Source organism: Nicotiana sylvestris, chromosome 12 (assembly GCF_000393655.2).
Source record: "Nicotiana sylvestris chromosome 12, ASM39365v2, whole genome shotgun sequence".
In the NCBI taxonomy this organism is placed as follows: Eukaryota; Viridiplantae; Streptophyta; class Magnoliopsida; order Solanales; family Solanaceae; genus Nicotiana; species Nicotiana sylvestris.
In genome coordinates, this window is record NC_091068.1 from 33,301,722 (window position 1) to 33,315,901 (window position 14,180).

Consider the following 14,180-nt stretch of genomic DNA (forward strand, 5'->3'; position numbering starts at 1 on the left):
ACTATTCATCCCTCATTTTGAGGGAAAAAATGGAAGAGGGTTGGAGTTTCATTACCCAAAAATTGCCCGCATTATGATAATATGGGGGTAAGGTTGGAGATGGCCTTAACTAGTAACATTCAGCACACTTAAATATAAATAAACATGATGGACACCTTTAAACACGTATTAACATAGCAAATCGGAATACACCCTGGATTTAAGCATTCACATATACTTTGAAGAGTATTGTAATTGAGAGTATATCCAGTGACAACACTTCTAAGTCCAATTAGGAGAATGGGACTACAATAACAACCCAGTAAAATTTCATAAGTGAGGGGTCTGGGGAGGATAGTATATACACAAAATTTTACCCCTACCCCCATAGAGTAGAGGGGTTGTTTTCGATAGACTATCGGCTCAAGAAAACGAAAAGAGACAATATATCAGTACCATCAACAGAAACCATAAAAATAACAACAGAACAAAAAAAATAGATGGAGAATGGAACTATTGAGTTAATTTTCACAGCCAACTAAGCAATGTGATGCTGCTGCCATGGCTTTTGTAGTCCTCTTGTTGCAAAATAGTTGTTCATTTTTTAGGTCCTAAGTACCCTTTCTTGTTCGATAAATCTTCAGATAATGGTACATTAACTGTCAGTTGAAATTTATTTACCTTGTCCCCCATAAAAGTAAAGAAAGTTAAAATGATCAGAATGACTTTCATGATTTACTATCTTTTCAAAATATCCACATAACCAAAACATTTTGAGTGAAGTTGTAGCCTAACCTAGCGTTTGGAAATAAATTTGATTGAAATTTGAAAAAAAAAGAGTTTTTGAAGTTTACTTTTTAAAAGTTGAAGTTGTGTTTGGACATGCATTTAACTTGAAAAAAAGTTGGTTATGTTGAAAAATAGTTTTTAGAAATTAAAGGTTGCGTTTGGATATACATTTTACAAAATATCTTTTAACAAATTTGTTTTCTTTTCCTTCTAAAAAAAAACATTAAGCTTGCACCAAAAAGAACAAAGCTGTCATATTTTATTAAAAGATTCCAAGATTTTGGAAACTTTATTCCCCTTCACATGAATCCAAGTCATCACAGTATCATTCTATATGATCTAATTAATCTGAGCTATCAATCAAAGTGAACTAAAATGTCTCAAGAAAAAAAAATCTGAGTGTACAATTTGACTCCCTGCAGCTATGTATTCCTATCAAGAATGATATTTTCTGTCCAAAGCGAACGTGACTCATATAATGCTTCCATTTGGAATAATGGCACCCTTCAAAATTACAACTATGCCTCCAGTAATGATGTAGCCATTTGCTTCATTATTACACTCTTGGATATTTTCCTTATTCAGAATCTGCATGAAAGATAATAAAGAATGAATGAAGTTTGATAAAGGAAATGCATTAAACAGGATCAAACAACAATATTCTGCTAAGACTTTTTATGCAAATTGGAACATATAGGCAGAAACTAAGGTGCTTTTTGAGCTTGACAGAAATCTTTTCGAAGTACCTTAACATTTTTGCCAATTCTCACATTCTTATCGATTATTGCTTTCCTTATTCGTGAGCCTTCTCCAATTCCAATAGGAATGTGGATATCCTCCTCTGCACGACCACTCTGCACATTTTCACACAGTTAAATATAAAAAGGGCAGTCCGGTGCACAAGACATCTCGTGTTCACGCAGGGTCCTGGGAAGGGCCGCACCCCAAGGGGCATGGTGTAGACAGCCTACCCTAATGCACGTATTAGTGGCTGATTTCACGGCTCGAACCCGTGACCTATAGGTCACACGGAGACAACTTTACCGTTGCTCCAACGCTCCACACAGTTAAATATCCTTCCCTAGAAACTTAATCTTCCTTAGTACCAAAATTTGACTTGAAGATGAACTGGATTCATAGAGTCTCCATGTCCTTAATGTGACCATTCTTGAATGCAAATGAAATATTCTCATGTGTCTTACTTGGTAAGTATCAGAACCCATTATTACTGAATCCTCAATTATTGCTCCATCTCCTACTCTCGTCCTCATGCCAACAACTGTACCTCTGATCTTGCATCTCTGCACTCAGAAAACACGAAGCACGAAAGAAAGATGTAGGTATAGTCTTGGTCTTAATAAAAATTCTGAACTTCTTTTATAAATTTCAAGGACAATTGATCACTTTTATACATTGAGAAAGCATCCATCTCCGATCACAGAGTCCGTTATAACAGCATCAGTTATCTGAGTTGGAGGTAGGTGTCGAGGCAAAGTGTATAACGGAGAGTCTTTGTCATACAAGCTGCTATCGAAAACGAAAGTTTTGTTTAGTCATTGAAGAACTATTCTAGGTAACATTAAAGGGATGCAGTGCCTTTTGTTCTTGAGACTTTTGAAGATACTGACCAATATGCCTTATTTGTATTCTTTATGCTTTCTATATTTGCCCGGTAGTAAGCTTCAATGCTTCTCATATCGTCCCAGTACCCGCTGAATTTGTGTGCATATACCTGTTTGTATCAAAGAACGGTTTAAATTAGAGTGAAAACAAAACATTGACTATGTTTACACCACAAGAGGGAGATATTTTATGTTCAAAAGTTTTGAGAAAATCTTAAAGATCGCAAGTTAGAGCAAAAAGTTGGTTGGATATGATAATACATGACTCTTACATTCATTCCTAAGGAAATTGCACCTGGTACAACTTCTCTTCTGAAGTCATTGGCCAAAGGATGATACTCTGTCAGAAGCTTTATCATAGCCTCTTTATTAACAACATAAATATCCATGCTGGCAAACTTATCATGAGAAATATCATTTGATTTCTCTGAATTTTGTACCTGAAATAATGTGTTAATCTTGTTCAAGGAAATTAAAGAACCTCCAGTGCTAATTCATGTTTTTTTTTAGCAGTATGAAATGACTTAATGAGAAACAAATGAAGAAATTTGAAGTCGTACTCTCTTATCTGGATTGTCTTTGAAAGCAATGACTTGATTTTCAGAATTTAGTTGGAAAGTACCAAATTCTGTATCGTTATCCCTCGTTCGACTTAACACTGCAACAGTTATATCAGCTCTGTTGGTCCAGTGAGCCTCTAAGAGTTCCTGGAAATCCATTTTGTAAAGATGGTAACCGGGAAGCAGTAGAAACTCGAGGATCGGGTACTCTTCTAATACCCACAAACATCTTCTTATAGCATCAGCAGTTCCCTGAGAATACAAGAATGCATAAAGAAGCATAACGACCCTATTGTTCGGACGGAGAGAAGAACCTATGATTAGCTTTTTCTGAAGTCTCCAAACGAACAATTTCAATTTCTTATTTTACTATGTTCAACCCTATGTAATCCTATATCCAAAAAATGCGTTGAATGTACAGAAATGACTATAACAGAATTGATCTTATTCGTGTTAACAACTATTCAAGGGGGAATGTTTTAGCAAGCATTTATAGATAGTTGGAAAACATGCACATAGTAAAGGTTTGAAACTGCCTTTTTGTTTCTTTACCTGAAACCAGCCTTTGCCCTCAGGACTCTGATAAGCTGCAATTACTTCAACTAATGCTTCGTTCCCGATTCGTGCACTCGAATAAGCTCTTGAAAGGTGGGTATTTAGAGAGGCAGAGTTAAATTGTGTAAGTGCATATATCTTCCTTATATTACTATTGATGCAGTTGCTAACAACCGCATCAATGAGTCTGTAGTTTCCTGCTATAGGAAGTGCAGACTCTGATCTTCTCTTTGTCAATGGATAAAGTCTTGAATTTGATCCATCTCCAAACACAATTGCTGCAACATTCTGGCAACAAGAGTAAAGATATTTTAAATCTCAGAGGTGAAGAAAAAAAGAACATCTACATTATAGATTCTTGCAACATTGACATTTAAACATATTCTTTTAGAAACCACTAGCAAAATATAACGACTCAAGCCCAGATGTCAAGGTATTGTCCGCTCTGGCCCAACTTTTGATGCCTCAGAGACGGACCTATGTTTGGAGAAGAGGGGTCACCGAACCCTGTTAACTATAAATTTTTTGGATATATATGTGTACACTATATATTTAAAACGGTCATATATTTTACTTGGAACCTTTAAGATCAAAAGCCATATGGGGCACTGGTTAGGCAGTCCGCACATGTGCCCCGGGCACCTTCAATCCTAGGTCTACCTCTGCTCACGGTTTTGTCCCCTTGGATATTAAGCTAAAAGGTTCCTCGACGATTGAATTCCTGAGCCCGCCTTTAATGGCTCCTAACCTTTCCCTCCCATTTGAATGTGGGATTCGCCTGAAGGAGTTTCTCAGCGAACTCCTTTCGAGTTCAACCGCTAGCGGTCCGTGAGCTGTCATACTGATGTAAATAATGTGAATGTTTAAGGAAAAGGTTAGGCAAACCTGATCTGCTGGAGGAATTAGAGAGTTTGGACATTCAAAATGTTGTGTATATGATTGATTCAATTTTGATGGAACAGAAGCTGGAATGAGCTTTGATGTAGGCTTGTAAACATAATGAGGGGCATTAATCTTGAGATTAAACCAAGTAGGAAGAGACATGACTGAATATTTTGTATGTCAAAATCTCTATATCCCCTACTTGGTATACTTTGCTTCATCTTCCCTTTTATGTGATGTGACAGGAATTTAAGAAGGGGAAGTTTAGGAGGGAATATTTAGCTTTCTTCTGCTTCATGGACAGTGTAACATGTAGTTTATGAAAACATCAGAATATTGTCCTCCAATTAGTTAGCTTAAAGTGAACCTGCCATAAACACATTCTACTGTTACTAAGGTTTTCTTTGTCCCTTTTTGATGCTTCTATGTTTAACTTTGATTCTAAGCTTCTCATTACATATACTATGTAATTTTAAAAAATTCTTGTTCTTCTCATATGATAATCATGTTATTCAAGAGGTGTCTTCCTTAGACTAAAAAGTGTCCATAATTAAATAATTAGTCTACTTTTATCATCTCCGTTTATTTTTCATTCTCTCTCACCCTACACCAAAAAAGGACAGACCGGTATATAACGCATTCCACATTCATGTAGGGTTCGAGGAAGGGTCACACCTTAAGGGGTGTGATGTAGGCAACCAACAGAAATGCAAGCATTATTGGTTGTTTTCATGACTCGAACCTTACTATAAGTCACACGGAGACAACATTATCGTTACTCCAAGACTCCCCATCTGGGTATCATCCTACGCCGTTTTACAAAAAAAAAAAAAAAAAAAAGTTCTTTATATATATGTTGTGTTTGTGTAAATAATTATTTTTTCCAAATTATAATGTGTATATACATCAAGTTGGCATCATTTGAAAATAATACAAAGTAAACATTAATTTGAGACACGGCGTAAAATCTTAAAAGCATCACCATTCCATTCTCATGAAACTCATTTACAAGTTTGAATTATGACAATTAAATGATAAAGTATACAAAATTATGCGTACACCACTGGGGAGGGGGGGGGGGGCGGCGTTGCTTGATGTGATTAGCAATATTTGAAGTTTGAAAGGAATCTTAAGAACGTTTTGCTTATTTTTGGCAAATGGGAATGGAGTGGATGCGAAGGTAGGCATTATCTCTGCTTTCGTGTCTCCGGTTATTGTCCCCTCTAAATTCTATACCAAGCAAGTTTCAAGAATTTTATATCCAATTTACATTATAAAATGTGGATTAATGCTTTTAATACTAACAATGGTCTCTGAATAATTAACTTTACACCTAATAATGAGAAACTTTTTGCTATTACGAAAAGGCTAATTATTCCAAATCAAATTTTTTATATATAATAATGCACCATGTTTTAGGATCTTTTTCATTCCTAACAATTGATTTTTTAAGAGGATGAAAAATTGATCCCACAAAGTTAAGAACTCTCAATTTATGAATTAATCCAATTGGCTAAATTTTCTGAAATTAAATTGACAGTAACTAAACACTTATAGGATTCAAATCGCAAGTTGACTTAATTCTACAATCTCGATTCAAGAGTAAAAGAAACTTTTCTATAGCTAATCTTAATATTTAAACTTACACAAATTAGCAGTACATAACGAATTAATCATAAATAATACTATAGGACAGTTAGAAGAGTATATCCTTTTAAAAATTGAAAAAGAAAGAAACGGAAGTTTCTTATGGAAATTTTTTTTCTATATACCTAACCTTTATATCTAAACTTACAGAACTAGCAGCACACTAAAAATTAATCATATACTCCCTCTGTCCAATTATACTTGTCCACTATTGACTTGGCACACCCCTAAAGAAACGATAAATAACATGATAATCTTACTATATCACCCTAAATATTATTGTTAGAAAATCAACTTTGACTATTATACATCCTAAATATTGGGAAATAATCGAGGTAAAATAGGTATAAAATAACAAATTATCTATTGGTTTTCAAACTGGACAAGTAAAAGTATGGACAAGTAAACTTGGAGGGAGGGAATAGGAGAGTAGAATTATATCATTAAAAATTGGGGGGGGGGGGGGGGGAAGAAAGAATTAAAAAATGTGCACTATTTCTCCTGTTATTTACTTTTGTTTTCTACTATTGGAGAAAGGGGGTGCTGTATTATAAATAGACCTCCGACATCCTTCCCTCCAAGAACTTCCCACCTTGCTCTTGGGGAGACTCGAACTCACAACCTCTCGGTTGGAAGTGGGGGTTGCTTACCATCAGAGCAAACCCTCTTGTCTACCATCGAAACAAGCATGATGTCAATAACTTCAGCATGGGAAAAGAGAGTTTCTTTTTATAATAGGTGTCCGGGCCAACTTGCAAGCACTAACCTCCTACCAATGCAAGAGTAACAAACCCACACCCCCACCACACCCCCACCACACAGTCAAAAGTAACTCTACGTGCTTAGGCTTAGGCAACCCGAAAAAAAGAGGCATTATTATTCAAAAATACAAAATTGAAAGATTACAGTTTTGTCCAAGAATGGCATTCCTGCAAACAATTCTCAATTGAGAATTCTGGTTCAACAGAAGAACAATATCCGAATTACAACAATTTTCTTGCAAATGATACAGCTGCTGGAAACAAGGATCTTTGCCTACTCTAAGGGCTTCAAATGGTGCTCGAACAAAGATGCCATTTCAATCTGAAACATTAGCACATTAGTATAAAATCAAACTTGAAGCACAGTAAAACAAGACTTCCAAGAAAACCAAAGCTATCTGAACTTGGAACATTTCAAGCTGCACTCCAAGCTTTTCATAACAATTTCATAACAAAAATCAAGTTGAGAGATTTGTGGACACCAAAATTGAAGTTCTCTATCCAATAGAAGAGATAAAAACAATTTCTTTTTTTTTTTTTTTTTTTTGTGACAATGATGGTATCCGACTCAAACTTGTGCGCAGCACGACTATTCCACTAGGTATCTGCTATCTCCCACCAACACAAGTAGATGGTAACTCTGCCACTAAGATTTAAGCGGATGGGAAGAAATCATTAGTACGTTTGCACCCAATTCATTGATCACCGGATCACACACTTGAATGTTTAACAAAAAACACTTCTATACCATATATTTCACTTTCTTTACCCTGCTATTTTCCTGTTAAAGTGACATTTGGGTTCAGTCTTCATTAGGTGTACGATAGATTTCTTTGCCGGAAGAAGTGTCACTAAATTAAGGGAAAATTACAGTTCGTATGCACAAATTTAGTTATCCAAAGAAAGACCCAACCAAGGAAATGAGAAGTATAACCACGACCTTGCTTTTGGAATATAGACAGTATCAATTGCCAGAGAAAAGAATCAAAATAGTATCTTCTCAGCTTTTGTCCTCTATATACATTCTATTCCAAACTTGTGAATCAAAGCTACAACTCGTACCAGGAATAAATGATACTAAGGAAATTACAGAAAAGCACCATATAACAAAGGCATTTTGAGAAGAATCAGACAAGACAGATAACTTGTTGATACAATAAGTAATGCCACACAATTACAGGCAACTTACAGATGTCAATGCTGCTTCGGCACCTTTATTCCCAGACTTTCCACCAGCACGATTGAAGGCCTGCAATATTATGGGATTTTCATCATAAGATATGCTATCAAACCACAAAGACGCTGCCCTTGACAGCATAAGAGGCAGGCAGAGAGAAAATAAGGACGGGAGATTTAGAGGGGTTCTGGTCAATTTTCCAGCAAGCCAAGAAGAATGTTGAGTTATATATATAGATCCAAGAGGCAGTAAATTATGCTCCCTCTGTTTCAATTTATGTGAACCCGTTTAACTGGGCACGGAGTTTAAAAAAAGAGAGAAGACTTTTGAACTTGTGGTGTAAAATGAGGCGCATATATTTTGTGTGGCTATAAATCATTGCATAAAGGTAAATTATTTCCAATGAGGAAAGAGATCATTCTTTTGGCACGGACTAAAAAGAAAATAGGTTCACATAAATTGAAACGGAGGGAATAGATCTTATATTGATCCACAGAAATTAACAGCTACCAACAACAGTACTTTAATTTGTTCAACTTCATTGGCTACTCTTCTGATAAACAAGGTGCGATATTAGATGAAAGACATACCAACTGGTGCTCAGAATGTCAAATATGATTTTTTTTTCCCTTGAATAGCTTTAGGTTTAAGTAAGCTGGCCAAGTTAGAAATTATGATATCCTACAGATGGTACAAATAGCACATATAGAGGGCACCATGAAAGAATTTGCTTAAAATGGTTAGGTCATGTTCCATGTTGTCTTCAAGATGTACTGGTCCATAGGTAGAACATAGGTGTGACAAAAAAATGATTATAGGTGCATAACAGGAACGAAGTAGACTTAAAATCACCTGAAATGAAATTGTCTCAAAGGATCTCAAATCTCTTAAAACAAATACAGACATAACTGAAAATAGAACACTACTGAAGCAAAAGATCTATATAGACGACCAACTAATTGAGATTACACTAGTTACGTGTGTAAAGGGATAAGTGCAAGATTTAGAGAACTCTTAATTTGCCTAAAAGGCACATAATAATTTAGTATCGTAATGAAATGAACCTGAATAAAGATGGAAATAAAGGATTCATATTGTCAACCCCAACTGATTCAGGATTGAGGTATAGCTGATTGATCTTAATATAGGCTTAAGTAAGTTAGTTGCACAAGTGTAGGTAGAAATATATGCATAATTCACATCAGTTCGAGAGCAAAGAGCACAGATCCAACTTACTCCAGCATTTCTAATAAACTAAAGTACAAGATCAAGTGACTCCTAGTATTTTGATATTTATTCTCTCTATCTCTTTCCCTGCCGACATCTACCAAGCATTTTGAGTCTAAATATACTCAGTCCTAATCCTATTGCTTTTTATTCCACTAGATCAGACTCCTAGACCGAAATCTTGGTAGTTCTGATTTTAATGTCAATTGCTCTTTGCTCATGCATCTTTCATTTTTTTAGCTTTTTCATTGCCCCTGTAGATACGTTATTCTTGGCAGAGTTCCTTGAAATACTTTCTTACTTTTTCTCAACAAGTGCAAGGGCTGGGGCATGATCACTTCTTTCCACATATGAGCAATTAATGGGATTAAGATGCAGTTTATGTAATTTAAAATATTCTCTTTGTTCAGTTGACAAATAAACATTTGACACTAGTAAGAAGGACGTTATCCATTTTTCAGGTTGCAAAATCATGTTTTGCCTAGTATTTTGAACTGGGCTGCCCTTTTCTTTTCCTAGTCATTTTGAAGCTACTGAAAGAATAAAAATGAAATAAAGAAAATGAACGCCATGCAAACTCTTCCCCACCTCTTAAAACTAGACTCCTGGGATATGATGTATTTTATGCCATGCACACCAGGCATGTGCAGAGAAGGTGGAGTTCCAAGCTTTGTTATTTTACGCTAAAGCTATATATGATTGTACGGACACATTAGTAAAAGGTCATATCTCTTTTAGTTATGTCCAAGAATTAACGTATTTAATTGAAGTTAGAAATAAAAGAAACAAAGTAACAAATTACTACAAAATCGCTACAACAATTAGTCGCTACCATAGATATAATCCTACTAATATGCTTGTGTAGAATAGAACTGATTTCCTAGAAAATTTACCTGTTCCAAGGTATCACATGTCAGAACACCAAATATGCAAGGAGTACCTGCACCCATTACATTAGGGAGATTTTAATATTCATCAGCTAATGCAAAAATGAACTGAAAAGCTAGCAACTAATGAAAGAAAATAAAGCTACAAGTCACTGTGTTACACACATGATACTAGAATAAATACCATGAACTTACCAACTGCTACCTACATCCTAAGCCAAATTACATTGGAAACATAAAGAAGTCTGCTAACTAACTCACTTCTCAAGTTGTCTCATTAAGAAATAAAGTTCCTATCCTCTTCCAGCTATTCAGGAAAAGGTTACTGTGTTGCAACTCATGAACAAATTTCAGTAGATGGAAATATGACTAAAATGATTAGATGGCCAAGTTATCCCAAACTGTCTACATTTCAAAAGGCGAGAGTCACTTTGGAGTGAAGAAACTTTGGAAAGAGGTGTGATAGGGCCAGGGTGTTGGGAGGGCTGCATGAAATCTATGATATTCTATTTCCATATCTCAGCAAGATCACTATACCACAAAGCGTTAGCAATGATCAAGAATTGTACCTTTCAGAAAATAATGCAAATTTTTTAAAAGATAATTAGAAAATAATTTACTGTTTACTGCCTATCCTGAATGTAGTTCACTTTACCTGAATTTAAACCTGCTGAAAGTACTCCAGATGTGGTAGCATTAACCACGGCATCGTAGTGAGAGGTATCACCTTTAATCTACTGGCCGCAAAACACAATGAAAAATAGAAAATTAAAAGATAATAATCCACACAGCAGCAAGAAGCAACAAAATTAACTTCCATGTACGACATACCTATGGAAAATATTAGGCATGTCAAGATTTAGATAAAGACAGAAATCAGAAAGATGGATCGTTTGATTTATAGAAAAAACTGCTAGCATAGTACGTATTTCTCTCTTGTCTTTGCTTCGATGTTCTGAGTCTAGCTTTATATTGCCTTTTCTCAATTGGAACACCTAAGCCTTTTGGCTAAAAATATTACAAGTTCCAAAAAAGATAAAACTAGAAACACTGACCAAGACAAATCATATAATTTAAATACAGCACATTCGGATTGATTTTTCCATTCCTCATCGTGCAAACCCCAAAAAAGAAAAAGAGTATGAATTTTAAGAAACATAAACTTCAATAAGGAATTTAAACCCGAATATGTTTCTTCCGTTAATTATTTTTCTTATATATCAAAAGTAGTCTTATAATCTGTCATCCTTGGTTGAGTTTTGTTATATCCGCCATTACTTTTTCATTCAATTGGAGGAGGGGGTTTGTAACAAAGTGCAATTTTTTCATCAGGAACAAAGGACACAGTGCATGTTCTCATCAATTCTAAGTTGGTTAACAGAATCAGCTCAATAGGAAAACTGATGGTCACATAAGACATACAGAGCTGAAAAACCAAAAGGAAACTAATTGCAATCACCCGCATTTTCATAGCCATAAAAGAAAACCACCAAAAGACACAGTTGGAGGAGGTAAGAACAGAACAAGAAGGTACACAAAGTAACATGCAGTTCTGACGGAAGCTTACCACAGCACCAATACACAATATTGATTGATATTTTTGCGACTTGCCAAGTTGCTGTGCAACAACACCAATTTCAAAACTACCAGGAACCCATACAACCTGCACAAATTTCATTATGAGAGATGATGCCATGAAATGGAAGAGACTACTAATCACGCTGCCTAAAGTCTGCACTGAATCTATGATATGATATATTCTAGAACATAATATCACCATTATGCTATGGTCTTTTTTCTAAATGAAATTATGTTCTTAAAGAAGCTATAATTATATAGTACTTATGCTCTAACATAGCAAATAATGGAAAAGACTTTTGAAGATCAGCTCTTAAGTACTCCAGTAAATTACTAGTAACTACAAGTTCATGAATCCACACAAATTAGCTTTCTTTTTTTCTTTTTCTTAGAGGGGGTATTTGTGTAAATGAACCCATCTTAATTGCATAATCAGGTGACCAGTGTTTCTCTTTCCCCTTCTCTTAGGATTTGGCCTACTTTTAATAGCTGATCTAACGTATTAATCTTCAATGCGAGCTCAACCAGTGACATTCTTTCTTTCAACCTCTCTTATTCATGTATATTTAAATTGAAGGGAAAAAAAGGTTTTACTTTGAGTGATGAACCAGACATACTGGAGAAACTATCATCTAACAATGCCTGCCTCACATTCTATAATCAATTAATCTATAATTGTTTGAGACACTAGCAAGAACGCATAAGGGAGATAAATATTGAAGACATACATCAATGTTTTCTTCTCTGACAGAGTAACTCTTGAAAGTGTCCAAAGCACCCTCCAAAAGCTTCTTGGTGATCAGATCGTTAAAACGTGCCACCACCTGTAGAATCACAGAAGGCAATTCATAAGCATTAGTGCCTACTTCCACGGCTCGAACCGATAATCTATAAGTCACACAGAGACAACTTTACCGTTGCTCCAAGGCTCCCCTTCTAATATAGAAAAGAACCAATAGAAATTAAAATTTGGAACCGATAACAAAGTCAATTGTAGTATCGACTTTAAGTAAAAGCAAACACACAACAGACCAAATTCATCAACATTTGGGGGGGGGGGGGGGGGTTAAACATAACTATCTTGTTACAAATCACCCAGAGACAAAATGCCAACACCTTGAAATCCTTTCCAGCGAAAAAATGGACACCTAATAATAGCTGGTTTGACTATGTATAATTGATTCTCCCTCGGTCCCAATTTGTTTGGCAGTGTTGATGGAACACTTTTAAGGAAAGAAAAGTTGTTTGACACATGAGCTACATATGCATACAAAATAACAAAAGTTCCCTAACTACATCCTTTCTTTTGTATTCTTTTTTGATAACTGAGACACGCCCAAAATGGCGCACACTTTGAAACGCGGTAGATAATGGGTCCGGCCCTCTACCCCTCTCTACTTAAATACCAGGCTTTTTGTTTGCGACAAGGTTCGAATCCATGACGTGCGCCTAACCAACATATCCTAACCAACATATCACGCGTTGCGCTCTTACAACTAGACCAAAACCTAGGGGCTCCTCTCTTTTGTATTCTATATTGCGCAGCCATTGTATTTTTTTAAATTAAAGAATGGGAATTAACCAATTCCTCTTTTGCCATTCATTTTTTTAATCATCCCGATATCTTCCCCCAATCCTTCTATTCCTGATTACGGGTAATCAGTGAAAGCTTTTCGAAATATTATATATTTGGAGTGAAAAGTAGTTCTTTCGTCTTGAAACTGAATAACGGTTGCAACAGCTCATGACAACGATAAAATGTGAGAAATAGTGCCAAACAAATTGGGACGAAAAAATTACTAAAATGTAGAGAGTATGAAAACATGTAGAAGTTAAAGACCTAACTTATAAATACCAAACTCCACCAAAGAAGCAATATGTAATAATGGAAAAAATACCAAACTCCACCAAAGAAGCAATATGTAATAATGGAAAAAAAAATAAAGGGTAAAAAGGGAAGAAACGTACAATAGCAAAGCGATGTCCCTGTGCAGATAGAAGAGAACCCCTCAACTCTCGAACAGCTGATGTCTGAACTAAATCAGTACGTTTTTGTTCCTTGCTTGCAAATCCAAAACCTAGTCAATTAAAAAAAGAATTCACAAATTTTAAGCAAAATATAACACCAATCCAAATACAGAAATAAGATAGAAATTGGTACTTACCTTGGGATTGAGTGAAAGAGAGAGCAGCAGTTAATTTAGGTGAAGAAGAAATGGCTGTGTTATGGAAAGATAAGGAGAAGAAGGGACGATGTGAGGGATTGAAAGTTGATTGACGAAGTGGAACAAGACCGATTTCTCCAAATGCCGCAGTATTTGCCATTTTCTTCACTCTTTGGACTGTGATGTGGAAAATTTTAAAGAGGGAAATAGAAAAAGAAAATTAATGCAATTGATGACTTCAAGTGAGCTTACTACTACAGAATTTTAAGTCGAGTTGACGCTCAAATGAATTTGTTATAGTACCAAATTCATGTGAGCCACTATAGTTCAAAAAAAAAAAAAAAATAGTTC

General features: G+C 35.5%; 2 protein-coding genes across 3 annotated transcripts; both read right to left on the reverse strand.

Annotated features, from left to right (window-relative positions):
- Positions 1-1,008: 1,008 nt before the first annotated feature.
- Positions 1,009-4,644, reverse strand: LOC104215838 (inactive glucose-1-phosphate adenylyltransferase small subunit 2, chloroplastic). Of its 2 annotated transcripts, none has more exons than XM_009765758.2 (9): positions 4,391-4,644; positions 3,503-3,793; positions 2,951-3,202; positions 2,663-2,830; positions 2,397-2,500; positions 2,181-2,295; positions 1,971-2,069; positions 1,515-1,622; positions 1,009-1,356 (listed from the first exon to the last, which is right to left on the reverse strand). In XM_009765758.2, the coding sequence occupies exons 1-9, from the start codon at positions 4,547-4,549 to the stop codon at positions 1,240-1,242; spliced, it is 1,413 nt and encodes a 470-aa protein (XP_009764060.1). In that variant the 5' UTR covers positions 4,550-4,644; the 3' UTR covers positions 1,009-1,239. The 2 variants fall into 2 exon arrangements, with proteins under 2 accessions (XP_009764060.1, XP_009764061.1); XM_009765759.2 differs by having other exon boundaries at positions 2,181-2,292; positions 4,391-4,642.
- Positions 4,645-6,894: 2,250 nt separating this feature from the next.
- LOC104215837 (6,7-dimethyl-8-ribityllumazine synthase, chloroplastic-like) lies at positions 6,895-14,180 on the reverse strand. The gene is made up of 8 exons (XM_009765757.2): positions 13,830-14,180; positions 13,633-13,742; positions 12,393-12,488; positions 11,654-11,749; positions 10,742-10,820; positions 10,093-10,139; positions 7,985-8,044; positions 6,895-7,117 (listed from the first exon to the last, which is right to left on the reverse strand). The coding sequence occupies exons 1-8, from the start codon at positions 13,987-13,989 to the stop codon at positions 7,070-7,072; spliced, it is 696 nt and encodes a 231-aa protein (XP_009764059.1). The 5' UTR covers positions 13,990-14,180; the 3' UTR covers positions 6,895-7,069.